At 38.0% G+C, this 22,453-nt stretch overlaps 1 protein-coding gene across 4 annotated transcripts in view; it reads right to left on the bottom strand.

Moving 5' to 3' along the window:
• The window catches only part of spire1a (spire-type actin nucleation factor 1a), a 36,291-nt gene that overhangs the window by 1,982 nt on the left and 11,856 nt on the right, over positions 1–22,453 (bottom strand). Inside the window, exons 3-17 of one of the 4 annotated variants that reach the window (XM_044138132.1) lie at positions 19,130–19,399; positions 17,131–17,256; positions 16,172–16,246; positions 15,910–16,074; positions 15,733–15,819; positions 15,044–15,173; positions 8,441–8,479; positions 6,643–6,690; positions 5,697–5,848; positions 5,467–5,548; positions 5,226–5,368; positions 1,793–1,822; positions 1,042–1,179; positions 892–962; positions 20–47 (exon numbers count right to left, since the gene is read on the bottom strand). In XM_044138132.1, the coding sequence (XP_043994067.1) occupies positions 20–47; positions 892–962; positions 1,042–1,179; positions 1,793–1,822; positions 5,226–5,368; positions 5,467–5,548; positions 5,697–5,848; positions 6,643–6,690; positions 8,441–8,479; positions 15,044–15,173; positions 15,733–15,819; positions 15,910–16,074; positions 16,172–16,246; positions 17,131–17,256; positions 19,130–19,399 (1,584 nt within the window). The remainder of the gene's footprint in view (positions 1–19; positions 48–891; positions 963–1,041; positions 1,180–1,792; positions 1,823–5,225; positions 5,369–5,466; positions 5,549–5,696; positions 5,849–6,642; positions 6,691–8,440; positions 8,480–15,043; positions 15,174–15,732; positions 15,820–15,909; positions 16,075–16,171; positions 16,247–17,130; positions 17,257–19,129; positions 19,400–22,453) is intronic. The other 3 variants (XM_044138133.1, XM_044138134.1, XM_044138135.1) reach the window with 3 other exon arrangements.

The following is a 22,453-nucleotide window of genomic DNA, read 5'->3' as shown; positions in this document are numbered from 1 at the left end:
AAGGCCTACAGCCTCCTACCTTTTTTGAACACTGGGCGCACACTGGTCTGAAAAAGATGGAACATAACTATTAAGCTGGATATGACTGAACAGATGTTGAATGAAAGCGCAAAAGATGAGGCAGGAAAACCCCACCAGAATTAAATTTTGTTTAAACTTGTCAGTGCGTAGCTAAAAGAACATGTAAAAAGCTTCATGTTGTCTCAAGTTGAGCTAATTTTTCTGATTTTTATCAACTCTGGATTTTTCTCCTTTTTGCCCCTTTAAAAATATTCCTGAATAATATTTTTTGGATTTACTCTCGACACCTAGATACACTTGCAGAACAATAAAATGTTCCGCATTCTGCAGCTTTTTGTGCCGCCTTGGCCAACGTCGCTCGGCTCTATTTAAAAATCTATTGAGATTTAAACAGGATAAAGCTGAACATTTTGATAACAGTTTGTTGTCTGTAATTTTATTTCATTTTTAAAAATTAAAATAAACAATTCACAAGCGCCACTGCTTTATTTGGTATCTATACCCAATGTGAAGAACAAAAACTGCTCTGTTTGATTGCTGACCGAGCTTTTGATTCAATACTGATGTAGCAAATGAAAGACAAAATTTTTGATAGTAAAGGAATGAACATATAAATACTATATTTTTTCTTTACAATACTTATTCAGACTTAGAAAATAATGATATCGCAGAGAAGACTGTGTAAGAATCTCATTTATAAACTAATATACTTTCTTCTAGAAAGTATCAATGCAAAATTTCATGCATTTCCAGACTGAACAACTCCCCAAATTTGAAGAGTAGTCATGCTAAGTAAATGTAATTTGGTGAATTTTTTACTTAAGTTAAAACCTGCCGAACTGTTGATCAAGATGAATAGTACTGGTTTACCTTTTGCAGAACTGGCAGGTGTAGGACCAGGTGAAGAGGGAGAACTTTTTGGTTCGACATGCAAAGCAGAGCTAAAGAAAGGAAACATGGATGAGGACGAATCTTATACATTCAAATAATGAACATTTCAACTCAACAAGCGAACTCTACCTTTCCTTTCTTCAGAGCGTTATAGACGTCTTTGTACTGCTGGAACTTCTCCAGCTCCGCCTTGACCAGAACCTGTCTGATGTGCATCACCTCCTCCACCGTCAGAGTCAAACACTCCACAGGATAACAGAACTCCTCCTGCAGGAAAGAAAGAAAAAAAAAACAGAAAAAAAAAACCACATCAAAAACCATCACTTGCATTTATAGAAGAGGAGACAAACATTAGGAATGTAGCATTTTCATCCAGTGAGATAAATGCCACATGAATGGAGTAAAATATAAAACATCCAGCATCATCGGAAGACCAGAAATGCAGCGATATGGGAGTAATGGAAACACATACTGTTCACATGAATGATGACTCGAGGAAAATGTGACAAAGAGGATAAGTGCAGAATCTACAGGTGATGTTCTACAAACTTCCAGTAGGTTAATTTGGGTTTTCCAGAAATGCTATATTTACTCGTCATCCTAACTGATTTATTTGCACATGGGTTTATAACAAACAACACCTGCAGTTCTGCAAGAAAAACTCCGACAAATTTCTCCACAGAGGAATTTTCTCCCACCTTCTGTCTTGTTTCATAACCCAGCTTAAGCTAATTTCAGTCACTCCACAGACGGTACTCTCACCCAGACAGACCTTACACAACTCTTTAAGTAAAACCAATCATACAGTGAAGAAGATGGTTTTCCTAACACGGTGATGTGGATGGGATAATCTGATGATGTGCAGTTAACGGTGACATACCGTGACCTGAGTGCTGCCGGCTGCTTCCACCTGACCAGCGGGCGGGAGGAAAGGGAACAGGACATTGAGACTGAAACAGCAGCACCTTGTACTCCAACACGCTTAATCACATGCAGCATGTTTGGTAGAATTTAATAAGACAACTCCGTCATTCAAAGGATATTTTCAGAATCCGTTATGTAATAATTTACAGCAAACTTAACGGCTCTACATGTATGAAAAAAAGCGAAATCTGATTTTATAAGAAGCGAAACATGAAAGCTAGTCTGATGGCTAAACTACGGAAGAGGACTAGGGCCACCGAAAAAATATATAAATAAATAAAAAATAAAAAAGAATTCTGACTTTAAACTTAGAATTTTGAGATTAAAGTCAGAATTCTTTTTTTTTTTTCCGGTGGCCCTAATCCTCTTCCGTACTAAACCGACACCTGAGATTATAAATTTTTTCTCTCTCAATTGAAGACACAAAAAGAGCTCAGGTGTTGCCTTTGAGATGTGCAAAAAATAACTTCCAAGGACTTAGATGTCCCTGCTTGGCTTCCCTAAAACCCTGTTTATTATTTGTTCTTCGCATTTCATGTAAGAAAAAAATCGGATGGTGATGAACAAAGAGGACACAGACGAAGTCACCTTCCCAGTGGGACTCCCAGTCTGCTGCAGCATTATATTAAAAGAAACCTGACTGCAAGTACGTTTGTCAGACAGTTTGCCTAACCTGAGTAAATATGCTAATGAGGCACAGGAGGAAGCATCAGAAAATGAAAGTAACTGCAAAGATCTGACTGTTTTACTTTCATTACACTAGATAAAACTGACATGTAGATTCTACAAGGGTGACGTTCCATAGCACCATAAAAACAACCTATGGGATCTCTGCAGAGGTCAGGCAGGTCTTCTGGGGCTCAACAACAATCCAGTGCTTCCTCTATTACAGACAGTGGAGCCTTGACTGTTTTCCATGGTGATAAATTTGGTGGTTCATCATTATGATGGCAGCATGACTTTGTTGTGCGTGCTGAGAAGCCCGATGTGATCCTTTGGGAATCACATAATGCACACACAAAGATTTAAAGGGGCAGTATTGTGCATTTTCTAAGTGCCATTTTATACCACAATCAAGTAATTATGTTACCTTTAGTTGTTATAAAGACGCTGTATACACCAAATATGACTTAAAAGAAATTTAACGTTGCTATACAAGGCCTTGAAATTGGGCATCTGTCTCTTTAAAAACTTATTTTCTGGAACTCCGACATTAGGAAGTTATCACAACAGCATTCCTCTACCAACTCTTTAGCAACATTTTACCAACTTTGGAATGAGAAGTAGCTCTTATCTGCTCAGTCGATCTGCAATTCCACCAGGTGTTTGCTAATTGCTGCCGGCTAGCCTGAAGGAGCTCAGTGGAGGAATTGGGTAGGGGTGCTAGATCCACTCAAGCATTTTGGACAGCTGAATGGTGCCCATGGGGGATTAAAGGATTTCTTAAACATGCAAGAAAAGAATCAAGGCAACACTCCAGATATGCTTTTGAGGATAGAATAACATTATAACATAATATAGAGCTCAAAAAAGTTTATTTTACATAATACTGGTAGTGATTAAGCATAGGATTGTGATGCATTTGCTGCTAAACCTTATCACTCAGCGCTCTAAGTGACCAAGTTTATTGCCACAGGTCAGTTTTAAGGGCCATGATTTGCCATTGTCACGCATGTAACAGAAATGATCTCAAATAGCTGAAATACACAATAAAGACATTTAATTACCAGTTTTAGATGTCAATTTTCTCATATGTCAAACCTTTTATAGACATTAGAGACTCAGGTTTAGCTCTAAAGTCCTGAAAACAAGTAGTGAGAAGGAACATATTCCCCAAATGGCCCTCTTAGCGCAGCAGTCCTGTGGTTTCAATTACCTCCTGTCAGCCTCACTAGAATCATACGACTGAGCACAGAAAAGCTCAGCCGGTGACCTCATTGTAAACAAATAGGCAGTCACAGGACAGGAGGACATTAAGCTGACATTTTCAACTTCTACTGTTGCTGCTTAACGTAACCACAGTAGTAACAGAGGCTTATTTTATTATTAGACTAATAAAAATTGCAAAAAAAAAAAAAAGTATAGGTTGCTTTGATTAAAGGTTTTATTTTTTGACATATCATAAAAAAAGCTTATATTTTTAAGCTCCTAAGGTGAGTAGGCTGAGATTTTTGTACCAAATAAATGAAAAGCCGCTTCTAGTCTCAACATATTTGCTGTGATTTAGTCGACTGGACAGCAGGCAGGTCAGTTGACCACAAGAAAGTGACTGGAAATTTCCGTCCGACAGGTCTGACCAGTAATGGTTGCTTAAAACAACTGTTTGTTTTCATCTTGGACCACACCTTAACTAATCACACAAAAATGTATTTTTTTCTTTGCCTGTCAGTCATAAACCTTCTACTGAGTGCAAAGTCATGCTTTGTGCTACTAATAATATAAAAAAAATCATCAACAGCCAAAAGCCAATTTTGTAGAATGAAGGAAAATCAAAAGTCAGCCTAAAAAACTACAATTATACAATTTATTTATCATACAATTTAATTTTAGAGCATAGCAAAACTGCTGGGGTTTTTTTTTAATTGTTGTTGTTTGCATCAACTTAGATATATCTCTACAAACTAATTCAGTGTTTTCAAAGATCTGCCAAATAGGCATCCAGTAATAACTAGAAAAGCACAGATCAATCATTGGAAACAAACTGAATAAAAAGTCAACTGAGAAATCCGATTTTTTTTTCCTCATTCATTAAATGAGTCCAAGCCCGTCTCAATAAGCAGTTAATCAGTTAATCACAGAATCAATTAAATTGATCTTGACAATTTCCATTCTGATGATTAATATTTTATGAAGGGCAATTTTGTTGACAGACTTCATGATCCATGTCGTTTTAGGTTTCAATTATGTGCTTTTTATTTTTGTTTAATTGTTTTTTTGTTTTATTTATTGTGTCTTATTTTGGATATTTTAAATGTCTTCCAGTGTTCTTTACAAAATGTGCTGGTCTTTGAGAAGGTAAACCTGCATTATGTTGCCATTATCAAAATATTACTTGAAAATTGTCTAAAAACAATTTTAACATTTATCACAATCATTTCTTAGATAATTTCTTATTGTGGCAGGCCTAAACAACTCCCACCTTTATAAGTCTATAAAAATATTAACCAAAAGCATGTATTTGATTACTTTTCTTAGTTTATTAAAGCATCAAATAAAAGATTTGGGTCAACCAAAATGTTCATCTCTACCAAAAAGCCTGAAACTCAATTTTCTCTTGTGTGTGTTACATTACTAAAAGAAAAACAGCTTTAACCTCAATGAAACCTGGATAGGAAAAACGTGACTTGAACATCTCTAGTAGTAACATATAACTCCCTCGGTGAACTCACCAACGACTTGGAGCTCTGCTTGGACGGCGGTGCAAAAGACCGAACAAAAACAGGCGCTTCCCTCTCCACAGAGTGCCGCCTCTGAAGAGTCTGGTGCTTCTCTGGCTGAGGAGTGGCGGAAACGGGCAGAAACTTCGGAGGTGCTGTAGGAATTAAAACATTTAAATAGGAACGGATGAAGAGGTGGAGGGTGTAACTGATTTAATATTTCTACTAAAGACTCCTCTGTGTTAGATCACACCTTTCTTCTCCGCAACAATCTCAGGAGACGTGTCCTCCAGTAAAGACGTGGACCTACTGGAGCTGCTCTTAGTGGGCTCCTCCTGTCAGTCGGATAATAAAACACCGTTAAATAAAACTGTGTATTAAAAGCCCAAATAAAGCTCTCAAGATACTGGAACGTTAATAGAGTTCCTCAATTTCTTCTCCACAGATATGCAGATGATCATTCGGTGTGACCAGAAGACTCACATCAGATTCGGAGCTGTCCAGTTCAGCCAGTGTGGGAGCTTTGAGGAGCCTCTTCCTCTGGCTCAGCTGCTGTGCTCTTTGAGGGGTTCCTGTCGTCCCACTGGCCAGAGAGTGGGTGCTGCCAGCCAACTTCCTCTGCCCATCAGGAGACGCTGAGGGGTCAAAAATGCCTCATTCAGATTTTTGCAAGTCGCCACTAAGGCAAATAAAGCAGCTTATGTTTCCGAGCTGAAACAATTAATTGGATTGATCAAATATTGATATAATTGTCAACTAATTTAGTTATCGATTAATCTTATACAGACTCGAAAAAATAAGCTGTTTTGATGAAGGACAACACCGTGGGAGCAGTAATTAAGTCAAACCTGTATAAAATAAAATATACATTTTGCAATTAAGATAAAAAAAAAATACTTTGTAAATGTGTTCTACCCAAAACTCTTCAAGTGGCAGCTGGTTCAAATTCTGTAAAGAGATCTCCTATTAACCAACCTTTTCCATCCAATTATTTATTTGTTAATTTAAAAAATAACCAACACATTATTAATTTCATTTTAACAGGTTATAACAGTCTATTAACCATAATCTGCATTGTGAAAGATCAGCAGAAAGAACTGAGCTTCCACATGTTGATGTTAATTTTTGTTTATTTTTTTGCTGCAGGTACATCCTTAATGATTAAGCGTTCGCTGTGTTATTAAATTTTATCCAATAAAAATGTTCAGTTTCCTGTTGAAAAAATGAAATTCAATTATTCGTCGGCATCTTTTAATATATTTCTAATGTTAAATGTTAGGCTTAGATGAAAAACCTGCAAAATGTGACAGTATTTTGTATCTGATTAATCGTCTAATAATTGACTACTAAAATAAGGTTTAGTCGCAGCCCTATTTATGTTCCAGATCATCTCCATGATGATTAAATGAACCAGCGGTGCGTAATTTACCTGGACTGCGGAACAAGTCCTGAGGGGTGCTGATGCTCTTCCCTGCACCTGAAGGTAAATTCAGCAAACATCACATTCAGCTGGAGCGAAAACAGATACACATTTCTTGCTAATGCTGAACAAGAGGACAGGTCCAAGTGCGATGATACTAGAGACTGCTGTGGTGCTCCACAATCAGGCATAAACAGGCTGTGCATCAGAGCTAAAAGCACAAAGGGAAAGGTACATGAAGGGATGTGTCAAAAAACCAGAGGAAGACGATGAGTGCAGCCACAGTGCAAAGGTTTACCATCATCGTCCTGTGAGGATTAACGGCACATTAAAACTGTCATCTGCCTTTCACCTACATGTGAGCCAAACCACTGACAGCAGCGTTATGTAATTTCCACATATTTATCAGAGAGGGCAGATTAGAGTGACCAGGCTGCAGAGACAGAGGAGAGCGCTGGTTTGTAAAGTCACATCAGCAAATGTCTGAAAATGCCTGGCTTGACAGAAATTTACAAGCACTAATTAATGCATTGAATGTCATTTCTGGACTTTTTGCTACTTGCCAAGTTCTGGAAGAAAAGCTAAACTATACATTCAGAGGAAGGAAAATTGACTGTAATGTTCAGGAACACTTAATACATTTTCAAAAACACGAGCAGACATACATTTCTTCCTAACGTTGAACAGCAGGATAGGACCAGAGGCCGAGCTGTAGTCGCCTACATTTAGGCCTCGAAACTTAAGTTAAACTACTGGAACAAGAGCGTGTCAGTGAAGACAGTGAAGACAGTTTTCTGTCACCACAGAATGAGAGAGGGCTGACCAAGAAAGACACACAGAGATCTTAAAGCTTGACTGAAATTTGCCTGTGCTGACAAGCAAAATGCATTTCGGAGAAAAGCCCTGTGCTCAGATCAGACAAAAGTTGAGCTATTTGGTCACAATGGCAATAGGTACATCCATAGGAGTCAAGATAAGGCTTTCAAACCTAAAAAACACTGTACCAACTGTCAAGTTATACACCATCCTTAAAAGCAGTAACAATCAAGCAAACTTTACCAATTATACCAAAAGAGGGAAGCTTGTCGATGGGAACAAAATTAGTTGTTTCACAATGACTTCATAGTCAGCCCAAACTGGAAAACAAATCATTAAAAGCTCAAAGTGAAAGACATTCATGTCCCTGATGAGTGTATGTAAATTTCTAACCAGACTTGTATGTAATATATTTCTGCACTACTTCTAGTGTTACCTCCAAAACAAAAGAAAAACATTTAAATGCCAGACATACCCAGGTTAAGTTGCACTGTGTTGACTCAGCGTCCCCTGTGGTGCTTTTATCAAAATAACAAGTGTGTGACACGGGAGTGTGTTTTTTATACAACTGTACGAGACAACTCTCTTATAAAATTATGGAGAAGGAGAAGCTTGTTCTAAAAACAGCCTGGAATGACACACAAATGTTATATTAAGAACACAACGACCGCCATGAAATTTACCTGATGAGTCAAAACTGTAAGACATGCTCAGAGGTCGCATGACTAAAAGAAATACCCATGTTTGGAGGAAAAAAAGGAAATAGAAAATGTTAAAATGAACAGTGATGTCAAACAGTAAATTCGGAAAGTTAGAATTTTAAAAACGAGCTGAGCTCAGATTAACCCCAAGTGTTTCACAAAGATGAATAGTTTTGAAGCAACAGAGCCACGTTACCCTCCTACAGATACCAACAGAGAAACTGACCCGTAATTTGATGGCCCATTTTGAGATGTAAATAACATTATTTTAAGGCAAAACGCAGACTTACCAAGTAGCTTTTTGGGAGGTTTCATTTTATTCTGACCATCTGAGTACAAAACATTTACCTTGTTAGATTTTCTCAACTGCATATTGAATACAACAAAAAGGATTATTTCTAATCAGGCACTGCAGTAAAGGGCCATTTTTTTATTATTTATATTTTTATTTAGAAAGACAAATTTCCATCACATTCATTGATTACAGCTTTTCCCATTTAAGATCGTACATGAGTATACTACCGGAATGTTTAAATGAATTTTTCCATACTGTCTTTCTAGTATTTTTACAGACTATTTCTAATTTTAATTGTAAACAATAACAAAAAATGAACAAAATTGAACAATAATGGGGATTGCACCATCTCAAGCAATAAAAAAAACAACAACACAAGAATATACAAGGGTGGGGCACATACTTCTCAAGAACAGTCAAATGAAGTCAGATCTAGTCGGTTTTACATACTCGGTCCATTTGGTCCAGATCTTATAAAACTTTCCCTTTTCAACTTGGAGGGAAAAAGAAATCTTTTCCATAACATAAATCTGGTGAACAATTTCAATCCATTCATCGATAGTGGGTGGATCTGGTTTTAGCCATTTCCTTGTGATGGCTTTCTTACTGGCTGCCAGTAGTATTGCCAGGAGTTTTTTGTCTGCATTTGTCCATGTGTCCAAATGTAAGTTACCCAAGTACAACGTTTCACATTTGAATGGAATCTTTACATTAAATACATTTTCAATATGTTTGTGGAACTCTTCCCAGTATGGTGTTATTACTTGGCACTCCCAAAAAACATGGAAGTGGTTGGCTCCCTTAGACCCACAGAGCCTCCAGCAGGCGTCATCGTTGTTTTGATATCGTCTCTGAATGGGTGTAACAAAAAATCGTGCGACATTTTTCCAACAAAACTCCCGCCATGTGTTCGATCCAGTTGAGACCCACTGCAGTTGACATATTTCTTCCCAGCCTTCTTGTGAGATTTTAACCTTAATTTCCTTTTCCCATTTCCTCTTTATGTATTCTGTATTCTCATGTTTAGACAGCTGTATGGCATTATATAACTTAGAGATAATTCTACTGTCTGAACTGGGTTTAATTAGTGATAGAAATGTCTCCATGAAACTTGAATCACTCTTTCTCAGCCCCTCTTTAAAATTACTATTAAAATAATGTCTCACCTGCAGGTACCTAAAAAAATCATCTTTCTCCAGTCCATGATCCTTCTGTAGGGTTTCAAAACTCTGAAATATCCCTTTATGGACAAATGAATAATAGGTAGTTAATCCTTTTGAGATCCATAACTTAAATCTGTTATCAGTCCTATTAGGTGCAAAATCTGAATCATAGGCACACCACCTCATAATTTTAGATGTTTTTCCTATTCTGCAGATTTTAGCCAATTCCTGCCAGGACCTGAGAAAACTACCTGTAATGGAGTCTTCTGGAATCTGCTGTTCCTCTTGTAGTTTATAATCACCAAGTAGGGCTGTTATTGGGATTCCTCTTATTGTTGTGCCTTCTATTTCCTTCCATGCTGCGGTGTATGATGATGAGCACAGACAGACTAAAGATCTCAGCTGGGCTGCGTGGTAGTAATCCTGCAAACAGGGAAGGCCCATTCCACCCTTTTCTTTTTTTAGTTGTAAAGTTTTAAACTTAATTCTGGCCTTTTTACCCTGCCATAAATATCTCGCTATTAATCTATCCCATTCTGAGAACTGTTTAGGTGGAATTCTGACGGGTAGACTTTGAAATAAGTACAGTAGCTGTGGAAGGAGAGTCATTCTGATGGATTCTATCCGGGAGCTCAAACCCAAAAAGGGAATAACATTCCATCTATGTAAATCTGATTTTATTTTCAAATTTAGTGGGCCATAATTTATATCAAACAGTTTTGAGAAGTCCCTCGGTAGTGACACACCCAGATATTTGATAGACTCAGCCTCCCACTTCCAGTTGTACACAGTCTTAATTGAAGACGGTGGATCATAGTTAAATGTTAATACTTGAGTTTTATTTATGTTAATTTTGTAACCAGAAATTAAACTAAACTCTTCGAGTAACTTCATCAGTTTTGGGATTGTTTGTGTGGGCTGCGTTATATTTATCAATAAATCGTCAGCAAACAAGGAAAGTTTTTGCTCCCCAGATGTCGTTGAAACCCCTTTTATATCTGGACTCTGCCTGATAAGTTGACTCATGGGCTCAATATATAAGGCAAAGAGAAGCGGCGACACACAACACCCCTGTCTCGTTCCTCTCTCCAAAGTGAATGAATTGGTCAGATCTCCGTTAATTTTGATTCTAGCTGTTGGTTTATTGTATAAAGATTTAAATGTGTCAATTATCGTTGTATGAAACCCAAATTTTGAAAGCACTTTATATAAGAATGACCACCTCACCGAATCGAATGCTTTCTCTGCATCTAGACTTAATATCAGTGCCTCTAATTTTTGTTGAGTAAGTTCCTTCATGATGTGTAATGTTTTTCTAATGTTGTCTTGGGTCCGTCTCTGCCTGACAAAACCAGTCTGGTCTTTATGTATTAAATCTGGTAATATGTTTTCTATTCTTTTAGATAGTATGGAGGTGAAAAGTTTGTAGTCATTGTTTAGAAGACTTACAGGACGGTAGCTCCCACAATCCAATTTGTCTTTTCCTTCCTTGGGTATGACTGAAATCACGGCCTCTTTCCATGAGGGTGGAATAATTTTATTTTCCAAAACCCAGTTGAAGGTTTTCTCTAATGTTGGTATTAGTTGGTCTTGCATAATTTTATACCATTCTGTAGTGAATCCATCTGTCCCTGGAGATTTTCCCTTTTTAGTTCTCTTGATTGCTGATTGGATTTCCTCTTTTGTAATTTTAGATATTAATTTTTTATTTTGTTCATCAGTGACCGTTGGAAGATTGATCTTTTCCAGAAAGGCATCGGTCTGATTGTCGTTGCTTGTCTGTGTTTGAGAGTATAGTGTTTCATAATATCTTTGAAAGGAGTTTTTGATTTCTTCCGGATTAGTTTCTATTTTATTTGTTACACTATTTCTTATTTTATGTATAGTTCTGCAAGCTTGTTGTCTTCTTAACCTATATGATAAAAGTTTCAGGGATTTCCCACCTATCTCATAATATTGCTGTTTTATAAAAATAAGCTTCTTTTGGATTTCCTGGATGTTTATTTCTTCTATTTCTTTCTTAAGTTTTATAATCCTATGGTTGGTGTTTTCATCTTTGGGCGATTTTGCATGTTCTCTCTGTAATCTTTTCAACTCCTCTTCTAAATCCTGGAGTTTCTTTGCTCTGATTCTCTTCTCATATGAGGTTATGGATATAATTTTACCTCTAATCACTGCTTTTAATGCGTCCCAGATTATAGGAGGGGTCACTTCTTCATTATCATTATTTTCTAAATATAGATTAATTTCACGTTTTAGTTTGTCTCTAATATCCAATTTGTTCAAAATGTTAGAGTTCAGTCTCCACAGAGTGAACCTCCTCTTATTACTCAGACGGATTGAGATGTAGATGGGACCATGGTCTGAAAGAGTATTAGGTCCTATTTCACTGCTGTCTACCCTAAAAAGATCCCCCTTGAACATAAAGAAGTAATCTATGCGGGAGTAGACATTGTGAGCATGTGAGTAGTGTGAATAATCTCGACTCTTTGGGTTTCTTTCTCTCCAAACATCCACGACCCCCATCTCATTCATCCAGGTGTTTAATCTTCTGCTAATGTTTTTTGCGTCAGGTTTCCCGTTCAAGAGTCTATTTTCGGATTTAATCGAACATTGAAGTCTCCGCATATTAAAATCCCTTGACTTTTGGTTGTCATTATATCAACTACTTGTTTATAAAAAGACCAATGACTTCCGGGAGGAATATACACGTTAAGGAAAGTTATCACGCTTCCTTCTATTTTGCCTATGACCATAAGAAATCTACCTTCCTTGTCCTTATATTCTGAAATGTGCTCATAATTTACAGCCTTGGATATGAGGGTCGCCACTCCCCTTCGCCTCCCCGAATCATGTGAAGAGAAGTAAACATGTTTAAATCCTTGTTTATTTAATTTGGCGTGTTCTGAGTCGTTGAGGTGCGTCTCTTGCAAAAAAGCAATTTGGACTTTATCTTTCCTTAATTTTGATAAAATTCTTTCCCTCTTAACTGGATTGAGTACTCCATTTATATTAAATGATGCTATTTTTAAAGATCCGTTTTGCATCTATGTGATTCCCCCTCCATCTCACTCAAAACCTGGTGCATTTCCCCTTCCTGCGAGAACCGGCAGGGAACAAACAATTAGCATAATAAACAAAAAACTGAACATAATTTGTCCATGTAACTTCCTAGGTAGGGGTCTAATAACCTGACCCTGTTGAGACCCTCCAAGGGGTTCGAAGGAAAAAGTTCCCCTCCTCGATCCAGAGGGAGAGGTCCTTACCTGCAACAGTCGCATGTCGCGAAAAAAAAAGGAAAAACCGAGAAAGGTTTCCCAACTCCAAACGAAGAGAAAAAAGAAAAAGGAAGGTCCCGATTGAACCGGATTATTCAAAAGTTTGTTTCCACCACTAGTTACAGATTTGGTTGGAGATATTTCACAATTCCTCCCGCCGTCTTCGGCCTGGGGAAGATCCGCTAGGTCCCGGAGGGGGCCGCAGGTGTTCTCCTGAAGGCTCGCAGCTTATCCTTGTAGCTGGAGCCCCGGCCGGCTTTAAAGGTGCCCTTCATCGCTCGTCGATCCATTCTCGTCCAGGACAGTTGCTGCACCTGCTCCATGAGTGTTTCCGGAGGTTTGGTGGTTGGCACATTGAAGCCTCGTCTCAGCAGATCCTCTGATGCCTCCTCTACCGTATCGTAGGTTTTGGTTCCGTCTTCGTATCTAACACGCAGCTTCGCGGGGAAGAGGGTCTGGAAGTGGATGTTATTTTCCTTCAAGACTTTGCGGATTTCTTTATATTCCCTTCGTCTTTTAAGTATGAGAGGTGGATAATCGTGATCCAGGTTGATGTGATTTTCTTGCCATGTAAACCCCTTCCTCCGCCAGGCTTTGTGGAGTATCATCTCTTTGGTTCTGAAGCTTAAAAACTTAATTATGATGGAGCGCGGTGGGGCGTCGGCTGGCGGTAGCGGCCCCAGAGACCGGTGAGCTCTTTCAATGTGGAGATCAGGGATGTCTTCATTTAATTCAAGACATTGACGGAGTAGTACTTCGACAAATGAGATCATCGTCGAATCCTTCTCGGATCCTTCCGGTACCCCATATATCCTTATGTTCTCTCGTCTGGATCGACTCTCCAAATCCATCAATTTGTCTTCCAGCTTAGCGTGTAGCTTTAGCATAGCCGTGATAACCTCCTCCGTATTTAGGATCCTTTCCTCTGCCTTCTCCACACGTCCCTCCACTTCTTCCATCCTGGTGTTCACCTTCGCAAGTTCTTCTTTTATCGTCTCAAATTGTTCTTTATTTTCTTGGCGAAACCCTTTTAATTCTCCCAAAATCAGTTCAGTGTCGGTCATTTTCAGGCACTACTCCTCGTGGCTTGTTAGCTTCAACCCGTTAGCTGCTAGTTGTTGCTGCGTCCTTTCTTCCTCACCCACCTGACTTCAGTCGGCGTTTATTTCTCAAATTAGTGGTACAGTCTCGTCCCCCTTTTTAAGTTATTGTATTGGTATATTTATCTAGGTTTTAAGGGGAGAATTTCTCTAATTCCTCCGGTTCAACCAGGAGCGCTCTCACTATGCGACCATTATGATGGTGGTCCGTTCAGTAAAGGGCCATTTTAATGCCCTTTTGGGGGACATGGACCAACTTACATTCCCTCTTTCTCAAAACACTTAGACTTGTTAAATCCATATACATATATAAGGTATTTAAAGCAGAGTTTTTCATCCAAGATAAATTTATTTTGTTTGCAAATATCAAGAAATAGAAACCAAAACCAGTGTAAGAAGACCCACAGGTCCAGTGTTAAATAATGATCTCAGAAGATCCTCAGGCCAAAAAATTTACTGAAAAAATTCCAGATCTGGAATATAGCCTAAATTTGGTGTGGCAAATTTAAGATAAAAGATCTCTTCTGCACATAAATTAATACGACAAGCTTCTGGTTTGAAAAAGATACATATGGTAACAGTGTAAGCAAGAAAGCCATTTATCCAAACTTAATTTCCTTTTTTGTAGAATTGGGGGGAAAAAAATTTAACTTTCCTAGACTTTTGAGAACTTTGTAGAAACCCTGTGAACTGACAGAAAATTTAATCTGAAATAAACTTAATAATTATAACTGAATAATTATAACAATTAAAACTAATTTATGCAACTCTTTAAAATTAAAGGACCTTCCCTTACCAGGAATGTCAAATAAAATCAGGCTAAAAAACAAATGAAGGTTCAGTGCTTTTACTCTGTGTGAACCTTGTTGAAACACGTTGACATTTCTGGAAAAATTAGACGCTGCTCTAAGTTGATGTTTTTTCTATACCCAGAAAAAAATCAATAACAGCCATGCGCTAAGTTACCACTAAGAATGTCTTCCACTCAGTAGAGAATAAATAGCTAACCAATTCTGCTTGGATGCCAGGCTGTATGCAACATTTCCGTGCGCCTCACCTAGGCGGTGCCTTCGAATCATGTCGGGTGAAACCGGCCGGAGCTTCCTTTCAGCCTTGATGTCCTCCAGCAGTCGCTCGTGGAGACTCCGCGGACGTGGAGGATGGGGCTTGAGCTTACGGGCTGAAACCTGAAACAGCAGCACGAGTGAGGTCTTGGTAGAAAAGTAGAAAACCAGAATAACTTTTTGTTTATTACATAAAATCATCCTGTTACGCTAGAGTAACATGAAATGCAGGATTTCCCATAAGGTTCATTGTCAGCCACACTTTTTTTTTTTTTCTAAAAGGTTCATCTACATGTTTCCACAGAAATTTAAACAGATCCACTGACATCTTTAAAAAGATCCAGTAACCACCTACGTTAGATGCTATGACACGTATTTAAAAAAATGTATGACGCCACAAACTCTTGAAATGGTTGAATAAAAGTAAAACAGGCCCACAGCATCATGGATCCTCCACATTATAGTTAACAGTGATCATGTATTCTTTGACAGGATGAACAGTGTTCGTCAGGTGATTTTGAAATGCATTACTATATCTTATCTTGAAAATAGAAGTTCTTTCTGCTCCACTTACCTTTTAATCCATGTGAGCATATACTACAATAATATAAAATATATTTATTTTAACTAAGTGTAAAGGGTGCTGTGTCTCTTGCATTACAGTACATTTAGAGCTGCTTACAGGGTTAAGAGGAGGCCGTGACCTGATGAATTCAAGGATGATTTCATGTGCGCTCTTCTTTAGTCGTGGGGGAATGTCTCCATTCACCTGGAACAGCAAAATTCGATTTGATTAAAATGATCCAACGTTGTATGTATAGAAAAAATAAAAGCAGTGCCATAGGGGTAAATTCCTTACCATGACTTTTCTCAGCTTGTAGCGTTTGGAACGGATGTCGTCCATCAGCATTTCGTACGGCGTGAGCTGGTATTCAATGGGCAGCGGGTTGTACTGCCGTTCCTGAACCTTCTTTAACTTCACACCGTGTCGTAGATCGCGCATCACCTGCACCCAGAAGCGGGCCTGTGTGGAATATGTTCAATGTTAAGTTAGGTAACACAGCAGCTTTGTATTTACCACCACATGGTTATATTTGAAATCTACCAGTGTTTTCTCTCACCCAGTCAGCATTTTGCAGCTCATCGAGGTCTTTCTCGGGTTCCTCCTGCGTCTCACCTTCCATCCGCCGAAGGTTCTGGTCGACAAGAAACGAGGGGGAAACAACGTGCCTACATTCAGAGTGTGGCCAAGCATCAAGCTGAACTAGTCATGGACAAACTACCTATGTTATCGTAGTGAACGTGTTGTGTAATGAGTGAATCTCACATGATTCTGACGATAACATCTCATCCTGTGCCAACAGGGCGCCAGAGGACATGAAATAATCAAATAGCCTTTTACGACTCCGGTTAACGTGCCTCTAATCTGCTGTGCGAGCTACTCTCGGTTTTGTTTTACACACCTTTACATTCTGTCATTTTAAAGTAAAATATTGGTAGGCTATAACTTGATGTGCTTTTCTTTTTGCAAATTCTCAAGTTCACTTTGACTTACTAGAAAGATAAAACAACCTGACTAAGCTGAGCTGAAGTTTGAACAAATGTACATCCAGACATGTCCATCCTGACACCAGAGACAGGACGTCACATCACATCTGAGCAGAATGAAGTAACACCGGGCGCTGCAGTCGAGCGCTCAGCTGGACAAACACTTTCATTCATTCTGCCTCAGGAATGTGTTTTTCTTTTTTGGTTTGCTTTTTTATTTGGACTCCATTTATCTTTATCAACTGGTAAACTCCAGTTGGTAACTATAGTTCGGTTCTTACTCAAAAACTCTTATCTATTTACAGACATTTTCCTTTTGTTTTCACCGTTTGGCCATAGAATGACTGTTTTTAATTTTGGCAGGCAAAAGGGAACAATTCACACACACAACTAAACATAAGCAAAGGCTACTGAAGGTCTTTGAGGTCAGAAAGGAGCTCAGGCGTCCTTTCTGAGCTCTTAATTTTTACATCCGTAATGCAGAGATGTGACCACGTGGTAAAACAGGTCAAAATGTCAAGATTTTTCTCACCTCCTTGGCACATTTTATCTTCTCCAGAAACGTGTGAAGTTCCCTTGTCTCGGCATAAAGAGCTCGGCACACGGCCAGGTAATGGTTCGGAGCATCGGATGGGCTGGGCAGATGGGAAGAACATATCTACAGAAGTAAAAAGAGACAAAACAGCTTTTTGGAGTGCATGACGTTCGTAAATTGTGCATTTTAGCTCATTCCAAAGAATTAATCTCTTAGAAATACAAAATAATGTATTGTCATTGTTAAAATATAATACAACTGAGCATTTCATATCAAGTGTCTCATTTGTGTGTTTTTCTGTAGTCAGAAAGAATCAGTGACTAATTTTATTTTATTTTATTGTATTTTATTCTTTTGGTTCATTTCTGACCTGCAGATTCTGGCTTTTTGGCTAATGCAAATTTCTTTTCAAAGCACTGTAACATATACAGGTTCATTAACATTCACTAGGTTTAGGTAAATATGACCACAAATGAAAAAATAAAGTGATTCAGGATCCTTAATAGAATAGTTTACCAGAATGTTAGAAAAATTACAAAATCAACCCCATTATGCATCAAAGCAAATGTGCATAAAAGGTCAGAGCTAATCAAGAGGTAGCCGTCTGATTTCAATTGATTATTGGTCTGTCAACCAGCACCAGAGGGACAGCAACCTGAAAAAAGTTAAAGCCAGACAGGAAGACATTTTTATTCCTAACCCCACGCTGACAACATCACTGAAACAACAGTGGAAAAAAAAAGAGAACAAAAATATCCAAGGTGAACCTGATGATCCAGTTAGTGGACCAATGTCTGACTAGCTCTTCCTGCACACCATTTACGGCTGTCCCCTTTCACATATTCCAGTTATTAGCAGAACAAAAGCCAACTGCTAGAGAAAAAACATGTCACCAAATTATGTCCAAGTGAACAAAGACGAGGACCAGATGAATGACATTGTTCTGATGTTTGTCTGATGGGTGTGACCAGGATGACTCGGAAAATTGTTTCTCAGATAAAGGACTCCTGACAAGTGAAAGTACCAGCAGTCAAACACGGCTGCATCAAATATGCTGCTTGTACAAAAAACTATTATCAACTCATAGGTGCTTTTTTCTTACTGTTGATCCTTTTACTTTTTTGTAACCCTGGTCTTTCAATGAGATATTTTTTTAAATTTTATTTTAATCTTCATTTATCTCTAAAAAACAGGGTGCTTACGTAGCTTAACTGCCTTTTATATCCAGCAGCTACTTGTGGACCTCATGGTGTGACGACTCCCAACAGGGGGATTTATTTACACCTGGAGTGGTGATGATGTGTTGCTGCTCTGCTCTCTTCACAACTTTAACATAAAGTGCAAATACAAGACGGAGGACTCCCATGGCCAAAATGAACACAAAGAGTCTTTTATAGAAGCTGCATATTTACCTACTTTGGATTTCTAATAATAAGTAGGTGTGCCTTTTCACTCTTATGAATTGACAAACATCAATGGCACAAGCACAACAAAACATTTTTAGGCCAATTATAGAAGTGTGAGGATTCTCTTACCCACAGAAAATGGCAAACAACTTTCTCACGACTTAACATCAATACCTGCATGAGATCCGTCCACAAGCAAGAAGGTCAGCTGCTACATGTCAACAATAATCAACTAAAAGCTATTTCAATTTATCTTCAATAGCTCAATTGTACTTACTGTAGTGCAGCCAAAGGAGCACTGCCTTTTAAGGTCAAATGAAAACAAAAAGCTTCTGTGCCTTGAAAGAATTTAGAAAAAGTTCCTGGTTCTCCCATTTAGTATTTATATTATTATGGTGAACATTTAAGGGCTAGTTTCGCACAACCTGAAATTTTGCAGAGCTACTCCAAGGCTGATATTTAGGTTGGGTTATTTATCATATCAATAGGTCCAAACTGACTTAACAAGGGGTTAGCCGTGGAGTAGCAAACAGCATAACAGGCATTTAAAATTCACGTGTCGATACAATTTTTAGAAATTCTCAACTCACCAAGAGGATGTCTCTGTAATTCTTGACGCTGCTCACTTCGCTGGCAGAGGAAACAGAGTCCAGCTCTTCATCCGCGTCGGCTTCCTCACACTCGTCCTCTTCCTCGGTGGCCTCGTAGCCCTCGTCAGGACAAGGGTCGGCCTCAGTTTCCTGTATGTTGGTCATCATGTCGATCAGTCGCTCCAATGGCGGGCTGAGCTCTCGCTCTTCATTCTCTTTGAGGCCATAATCCAGAGCTTTGTAGATCATGACACCCAGGGAGTAAATAACCTACAAAAGGATGTTGGAAGAAATTATTTTACTGAAGATAATGTACATTTTTTTCCTGAATGTCAACTTTATTCACAAGACCACATCTCAGAGTAATTCAATAATTTCCCGTTTGTTTGCTGTGAAGTGCTCCACTACTACGATCTTTACAGCTGACAACAGAGTTTTACGTTTCGTCCTGTCTGCAAACCCACATGGAATAATCTCACTGCGTGTTTGAGAACAAGCAGAGCTCCACCACCAACAACAAACAGAGAGCATCTGCAGAGTTAAGGCCACAGATTATGTCCTCAAACCCAAATTTAAAATAAAAGGCACCCATGTCCCTCTAAATTCACTCATACCAGCACTGCTTCCTCTCATTAATGAGAGAGGAATGACCCGTCCATCTGCAGCATGTTTAAATTCTTCCTAATGTCTTAAACCACCGCCAGACAAAACTGTTCTTTTATTCCAGCAGCTCCAGCTGGCTCGCTGTGCCATGTCCTCTCCCGACGTCAACTTTAACCAAGTTATGTGGTAAATATTAATCAGCAATGACCTTGAAATAAGCTTGGGAAAAATCGGCTAATTTATTCTCCAAAATATTTTGGTCCGGGTTGTTTTTTATCTATTATAGGGATTGTTCATGGGCACATTTTTTTTTATTCCCTGGTGTTGAAATCTTATCAAAATTGTATCTATCACAGGGTGAAGATAAAGTTTCACGACTTGTCGACAACTTTATCTATTGATTATTATTATTGATAATAGTTATTGATGGCTCCAGGCTTGCATATTAACCCACCACCCAAAAGAAAAATAAAGTAAATTCAGCATGTATGGGAAAGGGTGTTGGGGTTGTGGGTGGGGTTTTTTTTATATCTGGCTTTTTAAATGTTTAAAATTTCTGAAAATCTGTGAATACTTATTATGTATGGTGTGAACTAGAATTGAAAACCACAAATTTTATTAATATAATATTTCCACAGTAATCTTTAAACAATAGATTATGTTGGAGACAGTGAAGCAATTATTTTATAAGAGACTTTACGCAAAAACAAACATGAATCAGAATCAGTGTTGCTGTCATTTTTAACACTCCCAAGTCTGGATGTCTAGACAAAAAAAAAACAACAAAAAAACGTCATCTTCATCAGTAAAATAGGCGTTTAAAGTGATAAAAATTGAAAGAATTTTAGATATTTACTATGGTGAGGACATTCTTAAATAGCAGTAATACCATTTGAGAAAAAAAACTAACGTATGGTGACACATAATATTTTGAATAATCTGTGAAAGATCCATTTCTGTCTCCAAGGGACCAAGGTGGAGCTCATACCCAACAGTTAAACGAGTTTCTTTCCATAGCCAGTTAATACAGCATTCTTACACGGCCTGTTTGCCAGAGACATACTGTTCAAAGGGGGAGGTACGAAAACAAAACGCAGTGCTGCATGTGGGCGAAGCTGCTTTTGCAGATATGGGAACAGTACAGCACCTGCCAGGAGTCTGGGAGTGTGCTGGTAAAGACAAGGGCGTTGACTGAGCCTGTGCAAAATAAATCATTAACTTCAACAACAGAGAAGGGTGTTTCTCATAACTCGTTCTGCAAACCACAAAACTTAAAAAGGAGTTCTGTCAAGTAGAACCCTTATCTGTGTTTGTTGGACTGATAAGGGTTCATATGTTATAAAACAAGCATGTTCTCTCAGTTATTTAATGAAATAGTTAATTCTTTATAATAATTATTGTATCAAAGTTACTAGCCATAATCCTAAATATCTCAACAAACATTGTAAAAGCAGCATAAACTGATTAAAATGTGTTTTCATTGATTGAATTACTATGTTATCCCTTTTTTTCAAAGATGTATGCTAATTTTGATTATGACTTTTATGTAAAAGAAAAAGATACCAATTGTAGTATCGTGCATTTATCTGTAAGTGTTTCAGTAGCTCAGGAACCTGAATACTGCTGGCTAAAATATTAAACTGAAGTTGGGATTTAGCAAATCAACAACAAAAGAATTCATTTAATGTAATTTAAGCACAAAAACAGAACTGATTTTATCTTTACAAAATATAATAAAGCAAAAAGTCAAAAACAAATTTTCCACATTCATTGTTTCCACAATACATATCCATTCTTAAAACAACCTGGAATAACAATTAAGCAAGTTCTATCTACAATATGACAATCTAACAAACCGTAATTATAACAAAAAATTTGTTTCCAAGGGAAAGAGGTAGAAATATTTCTGTAAAAGGTGACCTAAATATTTTTACTATTCAGATCTACATGTTATGTTTTTGTTACTTTGAACAATGTAGGCTAGCTGGTGTTTTCCTAAAGAAAAATGGCTGTGAACTCAGGAACAACTTTTATTTTTCGCGTTCACTTTTTTCAGTAAAAACTGAAACAAACAGGGGAACTGATCCAGGTGCATCAAGCATTTCTACATGTTTTAGGTGCAACATGTGTCAAATATAAAAGGTAAGAAAACAAATAAGAAAATAAGCAAATATTAGGAGAATTCAAAAACTTTTTTTGAGTCAAAAAAATTTTACTTTTTGCTGCTGCTCTTCCTGGGCAAAGATCATCTTCCCAGTGTTATACTGTTATTATTTATCCGCCGTCGCAGAGTACGGCTGATAATCCTGTTCCAAGCCCAAAACAAATATCCTATTCCTTACTGCCTTGTTATGTAACATCATAATCCATCTGCAGGACATCATGCGCCACAGCAGGCAGACAGGGGAGAGGAGGATGATAGAGTTACAGACAGCAGAGGGGGCTTTCATTTGACCCCAACAACAAGCCAAACAACTGAAGAAGTCTTACTTTCGTAATTCAAGAGACATGACTTGCAAAACTTCATTCACTCTGAACTTTTTCACATTTTGTCCCATCACAACCACAAACTCCAACTCCATTTTTGTGTTATTGTATTATTATATTTTTAGAGTGTATGATGAATAATTGTCCTGTCAGATTCTCTGGGGTTAATACTAGGGCTCGGTAATATTTTGAATATATGATTATCACAATATCAGTGACCGCATGGAGTGGCTA

Source organism: Gambusia affinis, linkage group LG14, assembly GCF_019740435.1.
Source record: "Gambusia affinis linkage group LG14, SWU_Gaff_1.0, whole genome shotgun sequence".
NCBI lineage: Eukaryota > Metazoa > Chordata > Actinopteri > Cyprinodontiformes > Poeciliidae > Gambusia > Gambusia affinis.
This window is presented reverse-complemented; position numbering and strand designations above follow the sequence as displayed.